The 24,644-nt window shown below is 41.9% G+C and overlaps 1 protein-coding gene across 2 annotated transcripts in view; it reads left to right on the top strand.

The window, feature by feature from the left end:
• The window catches only part of LOC308632719 (uncharacterized protein), a 322,166-nt gene that overhangs the window by 210,155 nt on the left and 87,367 nt on the right, over positions 1-24,644 (top strand). For both annotated transcript variants that reach the window (XR_014018636.1, XM_081265035.1), the window contains exon 5: positions 19,880-20,066. Coding sequence is in view for 1 of the 2 variants with exons in the window: in XM_081265035.1 (XP_081121161.1) it covers positions 19,880-20,066 (187 nt within the window). In the remaining variant the exon portion in view is untranslated. The remainder of the gene's footprint in view (positions 1-19,879; positions 20,067-24,644) is intronic.

The raw sequence follows: 24,644 nt of genomic DNA, 5'->3' as shown, positions 1-24,644 counted from the left end.
TGAAGAGTGAAAGGTGATAGGTGAGAGCCTACAGAGAAGGTGATGGTAGAGAAGGTGGGGTGGAGTAGATAGAAATATTTTGAAAGTAATATTTTGGCAAAAGAATGAACCAATCCAAATAGAGAGGGAGAGAAGTTAAGAATGACACTTGTTTCTGCAACTGGAAGAAGTGAAGGTTCTATCAGGTGATATGGACAATTCTGGAAGAGCCCCCGGGTTTGGGCAGAAGTTGAGTCTGAGTTTAGTGAGACAAATTGATGTTCGCTTGGGATTTTCAAGGGGAAGTTTTGAGAAAGTGGGGTGTGGTGCTCAGAAGACAGCTTGAGCCAGAGTTATTAATATTTTATATGCATTCATTTTAGGAAATAATTGAAATTATGGGCCTGAATGAAAAATCTTTGGGAGAGAAGAAACCTAGCGGAGAAAAGATCCAGGACCAGGCCTCTAGAAAAGACTACTGAGAAGCTTTTGACAAAGAGGTAGAAAGGAAACAGGAAAGTGTGGTATTGTGACAGCAAGGAACAATGTTCAAGAAGTAGATAGTTCACAGGGGAGCTGGTAACTGTTGGGAAGTCAAAGAAGAAATGTGATAGCTAATGACATGGCTCCCATGGACTCTGCCTCCTGAAATTCGCACCTTTGTGTAGTGCCCTCCATTGAGTTGGAACTGGCCCTGTTCAACCAATAGACTAAAGAAAGGACACTGTGGGACTCTCCAGGTCTTATGAATCCATCATCATCCACCTGGGTCTCTGAAATACTTGCTCTGAGGAATGCCCGTTACCATGTAGGAATGCCCTGGAAACTAGCCATGGAATATACCCTTGGGATCGAAGAAAGATGGGCTATTCCCAGTTTGTCATAGTGATTCCTGCCTGGGTTCTAGCCAGGAGATGAAAGAAGCCATCCCTGAAATCAAACTTTCAGGTGGCTCCAGCTCCACCAGGGACCTCAACTGAGACCTCCCAGCAAGTCCCAATCAATTCATAGAACCAGGAAAGAGTTTTTAAAATCCTGTTTTAAGCTACTAAGTTTTAAAACTGGCACGAGATGGGACTTGAAAAAATAAATGCCTTTTTGATTTAGAGGTATGGAGGTCACTGCTATTTCTGTGAGTGACAGGGACAGAAGTCAGATGTGAGTTGGCTGAAGAACTTGTAGAGGCTAAAATAATTAAGAAAGTAAAGAACCACTTCATAGAGAAGTTGGGTTTTGAATGGAGAAGAGAAAGGTTAGTAACTGGAAGAGGATATGAGAACACAGGAGAGTTTTTCTGAAAGTAGTCTCTACCATTTAAGCATGCCTGAAACTGCTGCCAGTGACCTACTCATTTGAATCAAATCAAGCTTCTCGTGTTATCACCATTTTTTTTTTAAAGGTTAAGGTCAGGGTGCTGCTAAAACATCAGCATTCCTGGTTCGAACTTTTTGTTGTTATTATTGTTCTTTTTAGAAATATATGATGGTAGAGAGTGTTTTGACACATTATACATGCATAGAGTATACCTTATTCTAATTAGGAGCCCATTCTTGTGGTTATACATGATGTGGAATTACACTGTTCATGTCCTCATATACGAACATAGGAAAGTTATGTCTGATTCACTCTACTATCTTTCTTTTTCTTATCTCCTCTCCCTTCCCTTTACTCTCCCTTGTCTAATTTAATGAACTTCTAATCTTCCCCTCCCCACCCTCCTTTGTTCTGAGTTAACATCCACATATTAAGGAAGCTGACATAGGAGAATTGCAAGTTCAAAGCCAGCTTCAGCCAAAGCAAGGTGCTAAGCAACTCAGTGAGGCCCTGTTTCTAAATAAAATACAAAATAGGGCTGGGGATGTGGCTCAGTGGTCAAGTACTCCTGAGTTCAATCCCTGGAACAAAAAAAAAAAAAAAAAATAGGGAGAGAGAACATTTGGCCTTTTCTTTTTGGGGACTGGCTTATTTCACTTAGCATGATATTCTCCACTTCCATCCATTTTCCCACAAATGCCAAATCTTTATTTGTCTTTATGGCTGAATAATATTCCATTGTGTGTATGTATGTGTGTGTGTGTGTGTGTGTGTGTGTGTGTGTGTGTGTATCACATTTCTTTATCCATTCATCTGTTGTAGGGCACCTAGGTTGGTTTCATAGCTTGGCTGTTGTAAATTGAGCTGCTATAAACATTGATATGGCTATGTCACCACAGTATGCTGATTTTATGTCCTTAAAGTAAACTATTGTGTATAAACCAAGGAGTGGGATAACTTGGTTAAATGGTGGTTCCATTCCAAGATTTTCAAGGAATATCCATGCTGCTTTTCATAGTGGTTGCACCAATTTGCTGTCCTACCAGCAATGTGTGAGTGTACCTTTTTCCCCACATCCTCACCAACATTTATTATTATCTGCACTCTTGATAATTAACATTCTGACTAGTGTGAGATGGAATCTCAGTGTAGTTTTAATTTACATTTCTCTTAATTGCTAGAGATTGAACATTTTGTCTTTTATTTTTTGATCATTCGTATTTCTTCTTCCGTGAAGTGCCTCATCAATTCTTTTGCCCATTTATTGATTGAGTTATTTATTTATTTATTTATTTTGGTGTTGAGTTTTTTTAGTTCCTGGAGATTAGTGCTCTATCTGAGATGCAGGTGGTAAAGATTTTCTCCCATTTTGTAGGCTCTTTGTTCATGTTCTTATTGGCATCAGATCAATATTGGCATCATATTCACCATTTTAGGGCATGAGCCATTGTATCAAGAGGCTCCAAAGTTTCCACTCTGAGGCAATGCTGCTTAACTTCCTGTAAGAACTTGTGCCTGCTGAAGGATCAACCCCACCCCAGCTTATGCAGCAACTCCTAAGCAGCTTATGAAATTCCTCTTGTGGGCTATGAAGCTGCTCTGTGAGTGCCCACACACTGCTGCTCTCCTCAGAGGGACAGCCTTGTTGATTTGCCTCGTGCTACTGACAATAAATCTCGAGTGAGATTCTGGTGTGTGGCATGGTCTTTGGACTTCGTGTGGACTCTGAGAATGTCCTTTCAGTTCTTGATTGTTTCCTTTGCTCTGAAGAAGATTTTTAGTTTGATTAGTTTGACACTAGCCCATTTATTGATTGTTATCACCAATTTACCAGAAATTTGGGGGATAGATTTATAAGTTATCAACCTTTACTGCTAAGAGCCACAGCCAAGTAATATGATGCATGGCATTTTGGGTTGAAAGGTGACGCCAGCTAGCCATTGAGATGATATGATTATGTTAAGATTTACATTCATATGGATTTTGGACCCCTGCTGTTCACCTCGGCCTGCTACGGACTCCTGGAGAGTTCCCATTGGTTGGGGAAGTGCAGTAGGAGGGAATTCCGGGGGAGGAACCTCCTCTGGGGTTCGGGAGAACGCTGTGTGAGTGGATCGGCAATCTTCCTGGGCACGTACGGGGCATTGGCGGCAGTTTCAAAAAATAAAGTTTGTTCCTGCTTGAGTGGCTTGTGATTTTGTGCCCAGCCAGACTGCGGCACTTTACAAAATGTGATTGGCCAAATCAAGAATTTGGGAGGCTTTATATAACAAATGGCCAAGAAATTAATGACATTTAGAAAAAAAAAAATACAGGCAAGGAGACTGTTGTAGTATAAAAATGACGTAGACAAGACAATCAGATCCCACATGAAGATCTTGTTTGAATCATAATTTGAATAACCCAACAATAAAAAGACATCCTAGAGGCCACTGGGAAAACAATGTCAATGGTATATTAGATGATGTTGAGGGATCGCTGTTAATTATCTAGTTGTAATATTGGCATGGAATTCATGTTTTTAAAAATATGCCATTATCAGGTAGAGACTAATGATGGCCTGATATAGGAAATTTTCTTTAAAATATATACATTGATAAAAATATAATAATTATTGAATTTAGGTAGTGAGTAACAGGGAGTTCATGAAATCAATTAATCCATGTTCTTTTCTTTTTTCTTTTTGGTACGGGGGATTGAACCCAAGGCCTCACCCATGCTAGGCAAGTATTCTACCTGTGAACTACACCCCTAGCTCTTTTTAAAATGTTTTATTTTGAGTTAGGGTCTCACCAAGTTGTGCAGACTGGCCTTGGACTTGAGATTTTCCTTCCCTAGCTTCCCAAGTAACTGGGATTACAGGTGTGTGCCACCATGCCCTACTTTCTATTTTCAAATAAATTTGAAAATTTCTATAATACAAATTTTGAAAATTATATTAAAACTTATTCATCATTTTATTAACAATTTATAGGCAAAATTAGTTTAATATTCAACTGCAGAAACCAAGAAGAGAGAGTGTCCTCATTAATGTAGAAAGTCTTTTGGTGAGGTATTGGAGAAAATCTCCATATGAATTTGTTATTCTATTGATTTTTTTTTTCTACAGGGAAAAAAAGAGCCAGGGGGAAGGATTCAGTTGAGAGGAAATGCCTGGAGGGAAAGAGGTCTTTTGATAGTGTAAAGTTCTGGAGGAGGATGGGTGGGCTCCAGGGTCAAGGTGAAGGATGGGGCTAGTGTAGGGGGAGGGGGAGTTGGTACCTGGAGGTGGAGGTAATTCTCATTTGGCAGATCCTGAGAGAATTAGGAGCTAGGTCAAGTGTTAGAAGGTTGGAGGCCCAGGAAGCAGGAAGTTATGATTTGAAGACACGAGGTGAGTGGGGAGTGAGTTTATTGGAAGAACTCAGTAGAATTGCAAGGAAGGTTAGACTATTAATTATATAGAGAGTTATTGAAGCAATGGACCAGAGCCCTAATCTGGAGACCTTGAGAACAATGAAAGGAAAATGCCAAGGAACTGGGAGGGAAAAGAGGTGTTGGTGTGTGCACGCTGACGGTGCTGAAGAAGGACCCACCTCCAGTGCTTTGGACTCAGGAAGTAAGGGATGGGTACTGGGCATCTGCGTGTTGAACAGAGGCTGGGTGGTTCTAATACAGGTGCAGGGGTTCCTGGACTCTGTGTGAGAAATGCTGCCTTAGTGCTTGAGGGGGAGTGTAGGCCTGGAGGATTGTCATGTTCCCAGAGGAAGAACATGGGACAGACATCAGGACACGGATCTGTGTGCTGTCTCAGGTGGCTCTGTAACCTTCTTGGTCTGATGAATTGCAGTTCAGGGGCCTAATTCATCCAGTGGGGTGTCCTTCTGAGGGTTCTGGGTGGGGCTCGAACACAAAGGTGGTGGCCTCCAAGTGATCCTGCTTGTGTTTACCTAATGGTTTCATCTCCGAGGAGTTTCTAACTCCTGGGAGTCTTGTTGTTCTTTGTTTTTGCAATTTTAGATTTCAGAAATAAAAATGGGTTTTCAAAATCAACCAACCAACCAATCAACACTGTTGAGGTTGGCACATTTGGACTAATTGTTTTCTTCTCATTTAGATTTATTTCCCACTGAGTGTGAGGTAGCGCTTTCAAGCAAATCTTTGGTAATTCCCAGGAATAAAGCAATTGCTTTCATTTCCCAGCAGGATACACTAAAGTGGGCTTGTTTGCAGAGAGAATGGGAATAGCAGTTTTATAGCTTAGGGCCTGGAAGAAAACTGCTTCCTCCCCGCCCCCTTACAATCACCATCTACCTATGCTTTAAAAAACTGTTTCAAAACCAAAAGTACTCTAAGAGTGTGGGATAAGGTAGAACGGGTCTGTGGAGACACCACTTGTTTGCCAAATTATCTCTGATCTAGATAAACTTAACTCTTCTTTGTCCGTTTGTGCAACTTCCTCAGCCACCATCCCTGTGAGTTGCCCCAATGTCAAAAAATTAAGCCTGTCTTGAATAAGCAAAAGCAACAGGAACCCAGAGAGAATTGTTTTCTCCTTTCCTGCTCTCCATGGTGATTCTCTGATTGAAATGTGCAGTGGCAGAAAGAAGGAAAGATGGGTGCCTGGGGAGGGGAATACAGCCTGAGTAAAGGCCTGCAGGCCAGCGGGTCACGTGACCACTGTCTGGTCAGCCAGGCTGCAGCAGAGCCAGCCTGGCTTGCTCTGGGGTGCTGGATTAGGGAGGCTGAGCAGAGGGGCTTTGAGTGGTGCCTGGGGAAATCCTGAGCCATTTAAATGCGCCATTTAAATCTGACAGACAAATTGGTGTTTTAAGAAGATTTACCAGGTAGTGATGTGCAGCATGAGGTGGGGGCAGGGATGGCGGGGTGTTAACAGAGGTGTGGGGGCAGGGAGGGAGTGAAGCTTGGGAATAAAGATTCTGCTCTGGGCCAAGAGAACACTTACCAAGCATCTGCCCAGGTGCCTTGCTTGTGTCCCCAGGCACCAGCCTCAAGCATGCTCCCCCTCCAATCAGCAGCTGTCCTCTGTCCTATTAGTGCCAGGCCTCTGACGTCATCCCCACTCCTCTCTCCAAGGCAGCCACTGCCATCCCCACTATAGGCCTCCCTGCCTCCAGCCTCCCCACTAAATCCTTCTCTACCTGGCAGCTGTTGGGGTAGGAATGGGGGTGGTCTTTCTAAAACACCTGGAGGGCATGTTTATAATCCCAACGACCTGGGAAGCTGAGGCAGGAGGATTGCATGTTCAAGGTCAGCCTCCGCAACTTAGTGAGGCCCTAAGCAACTCAGGGAGACCCTGTCTCAAAATAAAAAATAAAAAAGGGCTGGAATGTGGCTCAGTGGTAAGTGCCCTTGGGTTCAATCCTTGGTACCAAAAAACCAACCAAACGAAAAAACAAAACCCCAAAACCAAAATAAAACGTGGAATCGGACCACTCTCCCAAGAGAAACCCTCATGGACTCCCCACTCTCCTTCCAGTGACTGAGTCTGAGTCTTTGGTGAAGGCAGGAGGCCCCATACCCGGGTAGTGTTCAGCTCTCCTTCCTTCCCAGGGCTCTTGCCTCCCTCCCCTCCTTCAGTCTTGTGACTCGGCCGTTTGAAAATGCTTTCAGTGCCTCTAAAAGGTCAGGTTCTTTCTTCTCCTCCTGTTTGAGACTATCCTCCATCCCATTTCTCCCCTCCGACTCATTCTTGGTTTAGAAACCCCCTTCCTCCAAGAAGCTCTTCCTGGCCCATGGCTCACTCCTGTGTCACTGGCCCTTTTCTTCTTTTTAGGGCATGTGAGTTTCTTCCTCCTCACCCAGCACTCCTACTGACCTGTGCAAGGTGCCCTGTAGATAGTCATCAGATGTGAAGAATGAACCTGGGGTGGAGGGGAGTAGCGTTGACCCCATTTTATAGATGAAGAAACCAAGGCTCAGACAGTGGTTTCATAATTTGTCTGAGGTCTCTTTGCAACCCAGAATTTGCTTCAGGGTTGCTGATTTCCTGGACAAGGATTTTTCCTCTTTCTTGCAGCCAACAGAATGGAGGTCATCCTGGGGGAAGAGTCCTGTACAGTGTCTTCATTTCTGGCTGGTCACTCAGAGAGCTTCCAGCAGGGCTACTGTGGGAATGAGTGTGACAATAGAGGAAGAGGCTTTGATATATTAGTAAGGGATTTCATAAACTGGAGTATTATTGGCTTTGGAGATTGCAAAAGGTTTAGAGTCCAAATGAACCATTTTTTTTTCCTAACACAATTTGAACATTTATTTCACCAAAGTTATTGTTCCAAACAAACCCTCTCTGTTTCTGAAAACTGGGGGATCTGGTTGCACTTGTTCATTGCTATTTTTTTCTTCCTTTCAATAAATGTTCTTTGCTTACCTTTTTTTTTTTTTTTTGATTGACTGAAAGAGCCACATTTCAGAATGATAGATATTGTTCATTTAACTCCAGCATTTACTTTTCCCCTAAACTAGCACTCTGTTCATGATTGATCAGACTTCTCCCCCATTTAGCACCCATATAAAACATTGCAAAAGATTGGGTCTGCAGCTTGGAAAGCATTTTTGCAGCAATGTGTTCAAGCTGCAAGCAGGCTCGCCGAGTGGCAGGGAAGCTCTTAATGAAACGTCGGTGGATATTAGGATTTTATGGACTGGAAAACAGTACAAATCAAAATGCTTTGCTTACTGTTTATCTGTTTAAAATATTTTTATTTTCTAAACCTAGCAATGTTCATTTTTTTTTAATCCAGCATTTCAGCTTGGTTCTTTACATATTGATTTTTCCCGTTCACTGGCATGCCCAGATGAAGTTGGAGCACTCAGGTGTGCTGTGTACATGAGCAGCAGACAGGAGCGGCATAATTGGGGCTCTTTTTCTTCCCCGAGGCACCTCAACTTGAAGGGTAGGAGACAGCAGAGCTCACCTCTTTGCCCTGTGTGGTTTTTGGTCTCTCCCCAAACTTTATATACAAATTCTATAGGCATTCTCCCCTTAGATGTTTTAAGGGAATATAACAGTCAGGGTCCCAGCAGGACCATCAGATGGTTTGCCCAGAAGTCAACAAGTTGTATCTATGAAGGGCCAGGTACGAAATATTTCTGGCTTTGCAAGTCACTTACTAGTGGCCATGGATGATATCTAAGCCCTGTGTGTGTCTGTTTCAGTAAAACTTTCTTTGCAAAAAAGACTTGGAGATGGTACAGTTCTTTCCATATCTGTGGATTTCACATCCATGGATTCAATTAACCATGGATTGAAAATATTCAGGCAAAGAAATTGTGGTTATACTGAACATGTATGGATTTTTTTTCCTTGTCATTATTCCCTAAAGAATACAACATAACAACCATTTATATATCATTGACATCATAGTAGGTATTATAAGTAATTTAGATTTGTTTTAAAGTACCCAGGAGGATAGGCATGGGTTACATGCAAATATTGCACCTTTCCATAAGAAGGGCTTGTGCATCCGCAGATGTTGGTATCCAAGACAGGCGGATCCCAGAACCAATTCCTTATGGACAGCAAGGGGCACCTCTGTTGGTTTGTGAGTTACATATGCTGACCACTACTTTAGAAGAAAATAAAGGAAAAAATATACAGGTACACTAGGGTCAAGAGATTAGATGAAGGAGGCGAGTCTGCCCAGGGACAGGCAGCTGCAGGAATCTGTTACTCCTTTAGAGGCTGGGGAGACAAGAGGAGGACATGGTGTCACAGGAGCTCAGTGAGAGTCTGTTCATGAGGAGATGCTAGAGCCAGTATGAGAGGGTGTTTCTGTCACCTTCCAACAGCGCCATCAGCTGGGAACTAATCCTTTAGCACATGTCCTTTGGGGGATATTTAAAATCCAAACCATAACACTGACTAAGAGAGAAAGTCCAGATTCTCCTTTGGAGACAATGCCTGCCTGCTCCACAGCTGCATGAACTTCAGATGATGCACACTGAATCACCAAACATGCAAGAAGTAAGTTCTCGCATGTATGAATTATCATACACAGTAGTGAACTGCAGCCCAGCTATGGGAATCATGTTTTCTGTAATTTTCTCACCTCATACAGCTCAATCAAGTCATGCAATTTATAGCTAGCATGTAGATTTCTAGGACACACCAAAAAATCTTCCTTTTCTGAAATCTCTGTGACATGGACCTCATGTGTTACAAAGACAGCAACTTCCTAGGTAATTATATAGGTATGGGAGAGACCATAGCAACTGGGCAGGTTCCAAGTTGTAGTGTCTTGCAGATTGCTATACCCTGGGGACATTGATGTTCGCTTGCCTAATTCTGTGTTGTGTTGGGGTGACTTTTCATTTGCTTGAACTGTTCTTATCACGCAGTTACTTCCTGTCAATCAATGATTCCCAAGTTTTGAATTTTATGGATCCATGAAATGTCCAAAACAAGCTGGGCAGCATGGTGGCACATGGCTGTAATCCCAGCGATTCGGGAGGTTGAGGCAGGCGGATCACGAGTTCGAAGCCAGCCTCAGCAATTTAGCGAGGTCCTAAGCAACTTAGCGAGATCTTGTCTCAAAATAAAACATAAAGAAGGCTGGGGGTGCCACTCAGAGGTAAAGTGCCCCTAGATTAAATCCTTAGCACCAACCAAACAAACAAAAAGAACCCAAAACAAAAATGTCCCAAATAGAAAAAAGTTTTTAACTTTTTATTTTGCTAAGAACATCTAACAGAAGGGACAGAACAAACAACTCCCACCTACTATTCCCATTATTTTATGGTAAAAGGCCATTTTCACATGCCTGAGCATAGAGAAAATAAGCAAAGCCCTGGAACACTGCACATTTATGTTAAGAAAATGTGCGACTTCAGGAATGCTGTGTCTGGCTGGATAATTGTGCATCACCAGGACACCCAGATGAAGGGCACATGGGGCCTGGGGCTGCTTTCCAAGCCATGCTCCCTGTATAGGCTCTGTCCCCTTGGGTGATGAAGCCCAGAAAGGGTGACTTGCTGATATGCACCAATAAATAAACAAACAACTCTTTTGGAGCTAACTTCAGTCTTGTACTTTAAAATTTTTTACCAGGGCTGTGCTTGGACCAATGCTTGTCACTTAATAGGTGCTCCATATGGCTGTATCCACGGATGTTGGATCCCTGGTAGGAATTTCATCAGGGCCTTTCCAGGTCTGTAAGTTGATATCAGGACACCACAGTAGTGAACTGCAGCCCAGCTATGGGAATCATGTTTCCTGTAATTTTCTCACCTCATTGGTGTCCAAATGAAAGGGAGTAGAAACCCAGACAAGAGAAACTCCTCCTGCTGCCCTGTGAGCACCACTGGGAAACCAGCCCCGTGTAAGTGCCTGCTGTATGCCAGGCACTAAGAGCTTTCTACTGCTCTCTCACTTAACTCATTTTATGGCCCCTGTAGGTGAGCTTTTGAACAATTAAATAACCTGCTCATGGCCACCCTGTGGTCAAATTACCTTGACTGCCAAGTCTGGATTGCTGTGATTTGTGTGGAGAGTCACCTTGGGGTCCTGCACTCAAAAAACCATAAGTGGATAGGTGGGCATCTCCCTAGCGCTCCCAGGAAATGACCCACGCGTGGTCTTTGTGGTCAGCATTACTTGTCTCATTTTTCAGAACCCCCAAAGCTGTCCCCCTCAGCTCCTCATCCCCATCCCATCCTGTGTCTGGTGGCTGTGGACGTCATGACTTGGGGAGGTTAAATTAGTTTTCTAGAACTGCTGTAAGAAATTACCACAGTGTGGTGGCTTCAGCCAACAGAAATGGATTCTCTCATGGTTGTGGAAGCCACAAGTCCAAGATCAGTTTCACTGGGCAGGAATCAAGACATCAATCAGCAGGGCTGTAGCCCGTCAGCAGCTCTAGGAGAAAACTGTTCCTTCCCTCTTCCAAATCCTGGAGGCACTGGCTGGACTCATGGCTCGTTCCTCCGTCTTCAAAGCCGGTAGTGTTACATCTCCACCTCTCTCTCTGCTTCTGTCCTCCCTGCTCCTTCTGCCTTCTGTGGGTATCTTATCCTCCTCCACCTGTCTGTCATAAAGATCTTTGTGGAAGCATCGTGGAGCCAGGACCGTCTTCTCATCTAAAATCCTTAAATGAATCACATCTGCAGAGTTTTACTACTTAAGGCAACATTCACAAATTTCAAGAAGGAGGGCCTGATGGCTTTGGGTGACCATCCGTTAGCCTACTACAGAGAGTAAGTAACTTGCCCAAGGTCACATCACATGTGTGAGGTTCAAGGCCAGATCTTAACAGTCAGACCACACCTGACCAACCAACCAAACATCCTGCTGGAGGACTAGCAGCCCTTGTTAATCTCAAAACCCCACTTGACTTGAAATCCAGAAGTGACTGTGTGCATGAAGCTATTAAATTTCTCTGACTTGTCTAAGATAAAAACCTTAGAAGACAGTAAAGTATGACTTGAACTTAAGTCTGCCTAGCCCCAAAGGCCATGCCCTGCGTGATTGGTTTCAGAAGTTCTCCAATTCTTGACTCATGTGCTCTTTAGTGAAGTGGTTAAGGATCTTTGGAGCAAAGTTTCAGGGCTTCACACCCTGATCCCACCACCTTCTGTAACTTTTGCAAGTTACCCAAACACTATATGATTCATTTCCTGATATCTAAGACTTTGACATTCATAGCACCTAGTTCAATATAGTTCTTGTAAAATTCTAATAGTTTCATACAAGTAAAGTTCTTGATAGAGCAACTGGCTTATAATAAATGTAGCTGTTATTACTATTGGTACATCCAATAACGTAGGGAAAGGAATCAGTTTGCCATCAGGATGCCAGAATTGAGCACAACTGCTAGGTAATAAACAGGAAAAATTCTATCTCCTTGCCTGTTGAAAAGTGTCCAGTTAATACAAAAAGCAAAAATGCTGGAAGCCCAATACTAAACAACAGTGATTGTAGTAAAGCGTGTTTGCTCTCCTTTACCTCCTCACTGATTTCAGCTAAGGAACGCTCTATCTTAGCAGCTGTGACATATTTTCCAGAACTCAGGGTCTCACCTTATCCTATAGAACATTACCTGCATGGAAACCGTTTTCTGGATTCTCAGCATGGTCCAGTGTCCATGCTGCAAGGGCTGTTTCTTGGTCACTCCCCCACCCACTGAGATGGGAGTAGACCTTGCCGATGACGCTGCACAGCCTGTGCCTTCCAGTTGTTTCAGGAACTATTTGGCAAGAGTCTGCTCTGTGCTCAGCATTGGCCTGGGTACTTCCAGGAAGGCAGAGAGCATGTGAAGCATTGTCCCCATCCTCCTAAAACTTACAGGTGATTTACAAAGTTGAATCATTATACTGGGAGCTCAGATAGCAATGTGAGCTCCATGTGTTAGAACAGGGATATAGACAGGCCATGGCTGTGGTCACCATTGGCTGTAGAGGTGTGAATGTGTCCTAGAGGAGATGAGATCTGAGCTTGGCACTTGAAGAATAGTTTGGATTTGGATAAGGAAAAAGAAAAGGAAAGGACATGCCATCGCTTCATCCACCTCCTCTGTGTTTCCACTGTGGTGCTCGGTCACAGGAAAACCTTTCTCGGACTGATCTAAATGGAAAGATTTGCTAACTGGAGTGGAGCCATTGGATGGTCAGCTCCTATGTCCAGGCCTCCAGGAGTGGTGTGGGATTCAGGTTTGTTGGAGGAGGAAGATGAAGAAGGTGGAGAACACGTTGGAAAAGGACTGAGCATGAAATAGAGAACTTTAAAAAAGAAGATGAAGATTAAACGGAATGACCTACTTTACAGAAGTCTTACTGTCATGTGACTTTTTCCCATGGATATTAGTTCATGTTCCCATTGCTATCACAAAATGCTCAAGGCTGAATAATTTGTAAAGAAAAAGAGGTTTATTTAGCCCAAAGTTTTAAAGGCTTAAAGTTCCAACACCCTGGTACTGGCTCTGGTTAGGGCCTCCCTAGCCCCATCATATGGTGGGTGGCATCATGATGAGAGAGTGTGAGAGAGGAAAAGATCACATGGTGAGACAAGATGTCAGAGAGACTGGGTAGGAGGGGCCAGGCTTGCTCTTTGGTAACAGGAGAACTAACCAGGGTCCCCGGATGATTGCCTTAATCCTTTCTGAGAGTGGTGTTCCCATGACTTAATTGTTAGCTTAATTGCAGCCATCTTCCTTCTCCCCACCCCAATTTTATGAATATTGTTCTTATTCCCAAGAAATAAAAACTAGCCCAAGATAAAAACCTACTGGCCCGGAGATATGTGGGTCTCTCCCTGTTCTCTCATGGAGAGATAGAAGATAATGTACTGTCCTGAGATGGGAGCATACTGGTTTCCCTGTTCTCTCCTTGAGAAGATTAAGGGACATGCAGGTTTTCCTGTTCCCCTTCTGAGAGATAGGAAAACTGCCTGTCTCTGTTCCCAAGAGACAAACTTGGCTTCCACAAGATCAGGGCATGCTTACTATGTCGGTCAAGACTAAACCCGCCCCTAGTGCACGGCCATGATTCTAGCCTTTAAAAGGTAACATTCAAAGGAAATTGCTGCTGCTCTCCCTCTTTCTGTGCAGAGCAGCCTCGTCAGGCCTCTGACAGTAAACCCACTTCTTATCCCAGGTGTGTGTTTGATCAGTCCTGCAACACTTTTCTTTCACTAATGACCTCCCATTTGGGTACTTCTCTTAAATGTCCCACCACCTCCTGACCACACTGGGGACAAAGATTTCAAACTGTGAACCCTTGGGAGGCAAGCCACATCCAAATAATAGCACGTAAGAGAAGGTGCTGAAGATGAGACGCTCACATGGAATGAACACCTGCAGGTCCTGGACCCTGGACATCATCCCTTCATTCATCCACCTCCTCCATGTTTCCGCTGTGGTGCTCAGTCACAGGAAAACCTTTCTCAGACTGATCTAAATGGAAAGATTTGCTAACTGGAGTGGAGCCATTGGATGGTCAGCTTCTGTGTCCAGGCCTCCAGGAGTGGTGTGGGATTCAGGTTTGTTGGAGGAGGAAGATGAAGAAGGTGGAGAACATGTTGGAGAAGAAATGGGCTGAGAGTGAAATAGAGAACTTAAAAATATATATATAAAGATTAAGTGGGATGACCTACTTTGCAGAAGTCTTACTGTCATGTGACTTTTTCCCTGGCTGCTCCCTTCTATCTCACCTGGGCAGGAAATTTAGTTTCACCCCATCATCCATCTCTTTGGGGTCTGCCTGTCTGCAGAGAGCATGCCCTTGGCTCTGTTGTTTGCCACAGGGTCACCATGGCAGTAAAAAGGCTCTGCCTACCTGGGTTGAAGCTTGTGGCTTTACCAAGGGTGCCTATTTTAGGGGAACAGGTCTGTTTAGCTCTAGGATTCAGTGTTAGAAGGCCTGTGGTAACAGAGCACACACATGGCCAATGGCATGTGAGCAAAGGTGACATGGTCACTTCTGGGTAGATCTGAGAGCCAGCAGGGGGTCTCCATACTTGCACTTCTCCTTCTGCCATGAATATTGACGAGTGTTCCAGAGAGTGACCCTTGCAACTTCTGGGTCTCTAGGCCAAGATGGTATGGAGCAGACTCTCAACTGGCCCACCGTGGATATGTAATGTGAACAAGAAATAAACTCTTGTTGTTATCAACCACCAAGATTCCTGGGTTGTTTGTTACTACCACATAAGCTCCCTGTCCTGACCAATACCAGCCCTGTTATGGCTGCACATCTGAGTTACTTTCTGCAGTAGCCCTGTCCATGATAGACTGGTGTTTGCATTTCCACCTGCCCTCCTCTTTTTTCCCTTTCTCAGACTCTGATGTGATAGAGGTATTTATTATGTGGATTCTCCCACACTCGGATACAGGCTCCATCTACAGAACTCCAGATAATAATTAATCTTGCATTTTGATCTGCGAAAAGCAAGGCTGGGAGCATCAATAGAAAATGTATTGGTGAGTTCTGATGCTGTGAAGTGAGCAGAAGATTATTTAGATAAACGGATTAATCTGATTGAAATGGTTCCTAGAAGTAAATGTCAATGAACCAGACGTGGTAATTTCTTGCTCATGAAGTAGTGTTAGTATGCATGTGATTTGAAGTTTATGTTAAAACACAAGCATGAGATTACCTCTTGGGCTGTGGATGGTATAAGCAGGGCACAGGGCCACCATGAGTGGAAGCTGTTTGTGTCAAATATGGTTAGCTCAAGCAGGATGATGGGCCAGACTCAAGGTTCCTAGATTTTCATCAACAATAAACAAGCCCACAAATACATCTTTTTTGTAGAAATTAACATCAAGCCATCTTGGAAAATCTGCTAAGCAAATCCCAGTGGGCTGTGTGTGCCAGAGGCTTTGCTTCGGTGCTTTAGAAGAGCAAGAGTTGCCTTCAGAGGGAAGAAATTGCCCTCTTAAAATGCATGTGGGATATGAGGAGATAGCTACCCAGTCACATGCACATTTCCAAAAATGGGTTTCTGGTAAGATGTGTGATTAAGAAAAGCATTAAACAAACAAACAAACAAACAAATAAAAAAAGCGCTTTTGCTTTCTTTTGTCTCATAGAGTTTCTCAGGGGCTTTGACATGGTCATGTTCCCCATGATTCTCCAGAATGGGCTCCAGTATGTAGCAACAACTCAGGCTTTTTTTGGCTACAGAACTCCAGGTGGATAGATGGATACAGAGATGGATGGCTAGACAGATGGATGCATAGGACATATGGGGAAAGAAATTGTGGATGTAGATAGAGATAAATTCATGCATTTAACATTTCATTGTACTATTTATAAATAATGAGGTGAAGAAATGAACCTGTAAATTCACCTTTGAATGGATAAACAGACCTCCCTTTGATAAGCTCTTATGGGGAATAGTAAACCAGCTGATTAAGTAGGACGCCCTGGGACACACACAACAGACTTCCATTATAAAAGGAGACTTAAACAATAAAGGTACCTTTCATCTCACATAAGAAGTCTGGAAGCAACATGATTTCAGGATTGGTTAAAGCAGCAGCTCTACAATATTATCATGAAATCAGATGATTTCTTTCTATTCTGCTTTTCTCTGCACAAAAGCAACCTCACCCCTCATTGTGAGGTGTTGCTGCAGTTTCTAACACCACTCAGACACGTAACTGTGATGGGAGCATTTCCTTTTGGGTGGCTGATTTAGGAAAGAAACACTTTTCCAGGAGCCCCCGGCAAACCCTCCTTAGGTCCACATGGCAAGGCTTGGGTTGAACCCTGTGCCCTGAATATAATGAAAGCTGGGAAGGAAAGTTTCATCATTTTAAGTCTCCATAGTGTGGAATCTCAGGATGGTCAGCAGATAGGCAACCAGGAGTATCTATCATGTGATTGAGTGGATCTAGTTTATTAGTCTGGGAAATAGGAGCAAGGGAATATCTATCTATCTATCTATCTATCTATCTATCTATCTATCTATCTATGATCAGCTCATGAGGTTACACAAGCCCAGATGTCCCAAGATCTTCAGTCAGCAAGCTGGAGACCCAGGAAAGCAGACAGTATAGATTCAAGTTGAGTCCAAAGAGTGGAGAAGACAAATGTCCCAGTTCCAAGACAGTTAGGCTCAGGGAGCACATTCTCTCTACTTCTGTCTCTTTATTCTGTTTAGGATTTCAACAGGTTGGATGAGGCCCAACCACTAAGTAATCTCCTTTACTTAGTCCACCAACTCCAATGTGGACCTCATCCAGAAACACCCTCACAGAGACACACAGAATAACATTTAACCAAATATCTGGGCATGTGGTAGCCTAAGCTTTCAACCTGTGAACTTTTGTGGGGACATTTCAGGTTCAAACCATAATAAGCATCTCATTTGTAAGATGAAATGTCTACTTGAGTTGTTCCAAGAATTAAATAAAACAGCATATTTAAAGTACTTAGTACAACATCTAGCACTTCATTTGCTTTCAATACAAGATTTTTTTTAAAAGTACAGAATCACACTCATTGTGATTCATTCTCTCTCTCTCTCTCTCTCTCTCTCTCTCTCTCTCTCTCTCTCTCTCTCTCTCTCTCCCCTCTGTCCCAGAGTTTCAGCTGATGCAAATGCTGAGTTGGTCATGTCAAGGAGTCCCACACAGACTCAGAAATTAAGGTATTCTCTGCAATCCCCATGAGTCATGGTATTTCTCTCCTGCCCTGGCCCCCTGCAGATGTCAGCTGCCCTGAAAGCCTCTTAAGGTGAGGGTGTCAAGGGTGAATCTACACTGGTCCTCTACTGACCCTAGAAAATTCCAGAGCCAGGTTCTGAGCAAAAGTATGTGGGAAATCCCTTCAAGTTGCACAGAAACCTCCATGAAAACCACTCCCTCATGTTCTTCTGCAACCCTTCTCTCCATCACTCATTTATTCCAATAAACATTTATTGAGGATCTTCTATGGGCCAGTCCTGTGCTAGAGAGGGGCTCATAGATGTGTGACATCAAGCTGAACCAAAGGCATCTGTTGAATCAGCAATGGAAGGCTGAGACTTGGGAACCAATTCTTCATCTTTCCCAGATCCAGGCTGCCCAGAGGCCACAGTGCTTATGTCATCTTATAGTCTTGGCAACTATAGAGATGGGGGTTGGGAGAGGCATAAGGATTTTCTAACTATCACTTTTGAGCATAAGAACTATTGCTTTTCAGTGTACTTGATCTTTACATCAGGTTTTCTGTGCCAATCTCTGGCCAGTGTGCCATTTTGGAACAGAGGTAGAAAAAACCAGAGTTTCCGTGCAACTATAAACATTGATGTGGCTGTGTCCCTGTAGTATGCTCTTTTTAGGTCTTTTGGGTATGATATGTCAAGATCATTGTATTGTCATGAGCAACTAATAAAACAAAACAAAACAAAACAAAAAACAGAATTTCTTTCCCCTTTTGTCTGCCCTCTGTGGGGATGGATTATTCTAAACATGCCTGTGATTGAAAACACAAGATGCTAGAGAACTGAGATTTTTTTTCCTTGCTTCCAGTCTAAAAAAAGCATATATTTTGAAGGAAAATCAACATCAATGTTGGTCAACATCACCAGTGGAGTCACAGCTTGAGTGGGTTGGATTCTGAAGTCAGTGAGCACAGTCAAGATTGCCTTATGCTAAAATAACCCTTGAGAATTCCAAGTCCCCTAGTTATGGTCTTGTGACTCCCAAGCCTAGCTTAGTATGTTCAACACAGCAGTTTTTCTTTCAACATGGGAACAGATTGCTATTTTTGTGTTGGAGCACCAGATGAGGTGTTTGGCTTGTGCTTAGGGATCATGATGAATGCAAAATAGTTTTGTTTTATGTTAGCTGAGTGTGAATAGTTTGCATATATTTAAATAAGGGTATGAAGGATGTGAAATCACTCTGGAGGCCATTGCTGATAAATAGTACACTGATCATTTCCACTTAATTGAACATTAAAAAAAGAATTTAAAACCATTTTCATTTCTTTCTCAACTTTTTTTTTATTTTTGAAAATTTCAAACCTAGAAAAGAGTTAAAAGAATGTTATGATGAGCAGTGAATACCTGCTTCATCATTATCTATCTGGTTTCATCAGTTGCTAACATTTTGCTGCATGAATATTTTCTCTAGTACACACACACACACACACACACACACACACACATACACACACACACACACACACACAGTGCACTAGCCATAATAAGGTTTCACAAATCAAGTATACTCTTTAAAAAAATAATAATTTTAGTTGTAGATGAGCATAGTTTGTTTGTTTGTTTATTTCACGTGGTACTGAGGATCGAACACAGTGCTGCACACCACTGAGCTACAACCCCAACCCTCAAGTACATTCTTATAACTAGCACTCAGGTCAAATTTGAAACAGAATATCATAACATCTTGGGTACCATTCCTGACATCATTCCCCAGAGGTGACAACTCTTCTGACTTCTAATATCCAAAATGCACTTTGTGTAAATAGAATCAACTTTCATGTACTCTTAGGTCTTGTATCTGCATTCTTTGGATGAGCGCTGTGTTTAGGATTTGTCCAAGTTGATCTGTGCAGTATTTTCTTTTCTGTGTAGCCCTATGGTTTTGGTTACATTGACTTTTTTGAAGTGTCCAGGGCAGCTGTCTTGTAGAATGCTCTATGATCTGGACTCCTTTGATTGTTTTTCCTTGATTAAACTGAGCTTAGTTAGACACTATGGCCAGAATATGACAGAATATGAGGGACACATAGTATCCGTTTTATGCCATTTGGGGGATGATACACTTGATTGCTTGGTGAAGCAAGTGTGTGGCAAATATCTTTCCTTTTGTAATTAACAAGTAAGTTTTGGAAGGATACTTTGATGTCTAGTAAATTTTCTCTTGACCTAAACTGACTTCTTTTTTCAGGGTAGGGGAGGGGTATCAGTGATTGAATTAAGCCACATCCCCAGCCCTATTTTGTATTTTATTTAGAGACAGGGTCTCACGGAGTTGCTTAGCACCTTGTTTTGTTTTGTTTTGTTTTTTTAAGAGAGAGTGAGAGAGAGAGAGAGAGAGAGAGAGAGAGTGTGTGTGTGTGTGTGTGTGTGTGTGAGAGAGAGAGAGAGAGAGAGAGAGATAGAGAGAGAGAGAGAATTTTTTTAATATTTATTTTTTAGTTTTCAGCGGACACAACATCTTTGTTTGTATGTGGTGCTGAGGATCGAACCCGGGCCGCATGAATGCCAGGGGAGCACGCTACCGCTTGAGCCACATCCCCAGCCCCAAGTGCCTTGTTTTTTTGCTGAGGCTGGCTTTGAACTTGTGATCCTCCAGCCTCAGCCTCCTGAGCCACAGGGATTACAGGTATGTGCCAGCACACCCAACCCAACTGACTTTTCACTCAGTGATTTTAGCATCTATTGATGATCTTTGTGTGTCAATCATGTCATTGGAGTTGGGATTCCTTAGAAGTTCTCTCTTAAAACTAAGATACTTAATTATGGGTGACTTCAACACACCTCTCTCACCATTGGACAGATCCTCCAAACAAAAGCTGAATAAAGAAACTATAGAACTCAATATCACAATCAATAACCTAGACTTAACTGACATATATAGAATATATCAACCATCATCAAATGGATATACTTTTTTCTCAGCAGCACATGGATCCTTCTCAAAAATAGACCATATATTATGCCATAGGGCAACCCTCAGTAAATATAAAGGGGTGGAGATGATACCATGCATTTTATCTGATCATAATGGAATGAAACTGGAAATCAATGATAAAAGAAGGAAGGAAAAATCCTACATCACATGGAAAATGAACAATATGTTACTGAATGATCAATGGGTTACAGAAGACATAAAGGAGGAAATCAAAAAATTCTTAGAGATAAATGAAAATACAGACACAACATATCGGAATCTATGGGACACAATGAAAGCAGTTTTAAGAGGAAAATTCATCGCCTGGTGGTCATTCCTCAAAAAAAGAAAAAACCAATAAATAAATGAGCTCACACTTCATCTCAAAGCCCTAGAAAAGGAAGAGCAAAACAACAGCAAATGTAGCAGAAGGCAAGAAATAATTAAAATCAGAGCAGAAATCAATGAAATGGAAACTAAAGAAACTATTGAAAAAATTAACAAAACTAAAAGTTGGTTCTTCGAAAAAATAAATAAGATCGATAGACCTTTAGCCATGCTAACGAAGAGAAGAAGAGAGAGAATTCAAATTACTAACATACGGGATGAAAAAGGCAATATCACCACAGATGCTACAGAAATACAGAAGACAATTAGAAATTATTTTGAAAACCTATATTCCAATAAAATAGAAGATAGTGAAGACATCGATAAATTTCTTAAGTCATATGATTTGCCCAGACTGAGTCAGGAGGATACACACAATTTGAACAGACCAATATCAATGGATGAAATTGAAGAAGCCATCAAAAGACTACCAACCAAGAAAAGCCCAGGACTGGATGGGTATACAGCGGAGTTTTACAAAACCTTTAAAGAAGAATTAATACCAATACTTTTCAAGTTATTTCAGGAAATAGAAAAAGAGGGAGCTCTTCCAAATTCATTCTATGAGGCCAACATCACCCTGATTCCGAAACCAGACAAAGACACCTCAAAGAAAGAAAACTACAGACCAATATCTCTAATGAACCTAGATGCAAAAATCCTCAATAAAATTCTGGTGAATCGAATACAAAAACACATCAAAAAAATTGTGCACCATGATCAAGTAGGATTCATCCCTGGGATGCAAGGATGGTTCAATATACGGAAATCAATAAATGTTATTCACCACATCAATAGACTTAAAGATAAGAACCATATGATCATCTCGATAGACGCAGAGAAAGCATTCGACAAAGTACAGCATCCCTTTATGTTCAAAATATTAGAAAAACTAGGGATAACAGGAACTTACCTTGACATTGTAAAAGCTATCTATGCTAAGCCTCAGGCTAGCATCATTCTGAATGGACAAAAGTTAAAGGCATTCCCTCTAAAATCTGGAACAAGACAGGGATGCCCTCTATCACCACTTCTATTCAATGTAGTTCTCGAAACACTGGCCAGAGCAATTAGACAGACGAAAGAAATTAAAGGCATAAAGATAGGAAAAGAAGAACTTAAATTATCACTATTTGCAGATGACATGATTCTATATCTAGAAGACCCAAAAGGGTCTACAAAGAAACTATTAGAACTAATAAATGAATTCAGCAAAGTGGCAGGATATAAAATCAACACGCATAAATCAAAGGCATTTCTGTATATCAGCGACAAAACTTCTGAAACGGAAATGAGGAAAAACACTCCATTCACAATATCCTCAAAAAAAATAAGATACTTGGGAATCAACCTAACAAAAGAGGTGAAAGATTTATACAATGAAAACGACAGAACCCTAAAGAGAGAAGTAGAAGAAGATCTTAGAAGATGGAAAAATATACCCTGTTCATGGATAGGCAGAACTAACATCATCAAAATGGCGATATTACCAAAAGTTCTCTATAGGTTTAATGCAATGCCAATCAAAATCCCAATGGCATTTCTTGTAGAAATAGATAAAGCAATCATGAAATTCATATGGAAAAATAAAAGACCCAGAATAGCAAAAGCAATTCTAAACAGGAAGTGTGAATCAGGCGGTATAGCGATACCAGATTTCAAACTATATTACAGAGCAATAGTGACAAAAACAGCATGGTACTGGTACCAGAACAGGCGGGTGGACCAATGGTACAGAATAGAGGACACAGAGACTAATCCACAAAGTTACAACTATCTTATATTTGATAAAGGGGCTAAAAGCATGCAATGGAGGAAGGATAGCATCTTCAACAAATGGTGTTGGGAAAACTGGAAATCCATATGCAACAAAATGAAACTGAATCCCTTTCTCTCGCCATGCACAAAAGTTAACTCAAAATGGATCAAGGAGCTTGATATCAAATCAGAGACTCTGTGTCTGATAGAAGAAAAAGTTGGCTCCGATCTACATATTGTGGGGTCGGGCTCCAAATTCCTTAATAGGACACCCATAGCACAAGAGTTAATAACAAGAATCAACAAATGGGACTTACTTAAACTAAAAAGGTTTTTCTCAGCAAGAGAAACAATAAGAGAGGTAAATAGGGAGCCTACATCCTGGGAACAAATTTTTACTCCTCACACTTCAGATAGAGCCCTAATATCCAGAGTATACAAAGAACTCAAAAAATTAGACAATAAGATAACAAATAACCCAATCAACAAATGGGCCAAGGACCTGAACAGACACTTCTCAGAGGAGGATATACAATCAATCAACAAGTACATGAAAAAATGCTCACCATCTCTAGCAATCAGAGAGATGCAAATCAAAACCACCCTAAGATACCATCTCACTCCAGTAAGATGGCAGCCATTAGGATGTCAAACAACAACAAGTGCTGGCGAGGATGCGGAGAAAAGGGTACACTTGTACATTGCTGGTGGGACTGCAAATTGGTGCGGCCAATTTGTAAAGCAGTTTGGAGATTCCTGGGAAAGCTGGGAATGGAACCACCATTTGACCCTGCTATTGCCCTTCTCGGACTATTCCCTGAAGACCTTAAAAGAGCATGCTACAGGGATACTGCCACATCGATGTTCATAGCAGCACAATTCACAATAGCTACACTGTGGAACCAGCCCAGATGCCCTTCAATAGATGAATGGATAAAAAAAATGTGGCATCTATACACAATGGAGTACTATGCAGCAATAAAAAATGACAAAATCATAGAATTTGCAGGGAAATGGATGGCACTAGAGCAGATTATGCTTAGTGAAGCTAGCCAATCCCTAAAAAACAAATACCAAATGTCTTCTTTGATATAATGAGAGCAACTATGAACAGAGCAGGGAGGAAGAGCAGGAAGAAAAGATTAACATTAAACAGAGACATGAGATGGGAGGGAAAGGGAGAGAAAAGGGAAATTGCATGGAAATGAAGGGAGACCCTCATTGCTATACAAAATTACATATAAGAGGTTGTGAGGGGAATGGGAAAATAAACAAGGAGAGAAATGAATTACAGTAGATGGGGTAGAGAGAGAAGATGGGAGGGGAGGGGAGGGGGGATAGTAGGGGATAGGAAAGGTAGCAGAATACAACAATTACTAATAGGGCATTATGTAAAATTGTGGATGTGTAACCGATGTGATTCTGCAATCTGCATTTGGGGTAAAATTGGGGGTTCATAACCCACTTCAATCTAATGTATGAAATATGATATGTCAAGAGCTTTGTAATGTTGTGAACAACCAATAAAAAAAATAAAAAAATAAAGAAAAAAAAACAAAAAAAATAAATAAATAAAAAGTACAATGTAATACACACACACACACACACAAAAAAAAAAACTAAGATACTTAAGTACATTCACATGTCCTAACTCCTTGCCTCAAGGAAGATACAAGGTGAATGTGCAGACTCTTTCTTCTTTGTAAACCAAGTTCCATTTTCTGCCTTATCTACCCTGTTTAATACTCCAGGGGGCTGACCCAACCCTGCACTATTTGCATTCCTTTGCAATCAGGTTTCTGGTTGGGTGTGGACCAGAGGAGGATGCCACTATCAATGCTTCCAAGGTAGGAGGAGGGGTCAGCTCCTGCTCTGTGTCAGCCTTTATTTCTTGAAGTAGGATGTCCCTCCCCATCTCAGGTCCCACCCAGTGACTCTCAGTGGCATGGCGCTCCCTGCTCCAGCAGCAGGATTTCCTGCTCTTGTCCCTTCGGCTCTAGGAATGTAATGCCTTCCTATTCTTCCACTCCACTCTCTGGGCACCTCTGTATTTCTTGTTTGTTCTTTTAACCCTATCCACACCTCTACAAATAGTCCTTTTATTAAAACAGACAACAAAAACTCTTTTTCTAAACCATCCCAAAA

Source organism: Spermophilus citellus (genome assembly GCF_964194105.1).
Source record: "Spermophilus citellus genome assembly, chromosome: 2".
Lineage (NCBI taxonomy): Eukaryota > Metazoa > Chordata > Mammalia > Rodentia > Sciuridae > Spermophilus > Spermophilus citellus.
The sequence above is the reverse complement of the archived record's forward strand: the minus strand, read 5'-3'. Positions and strand labels throughout refer to the sequence as shown.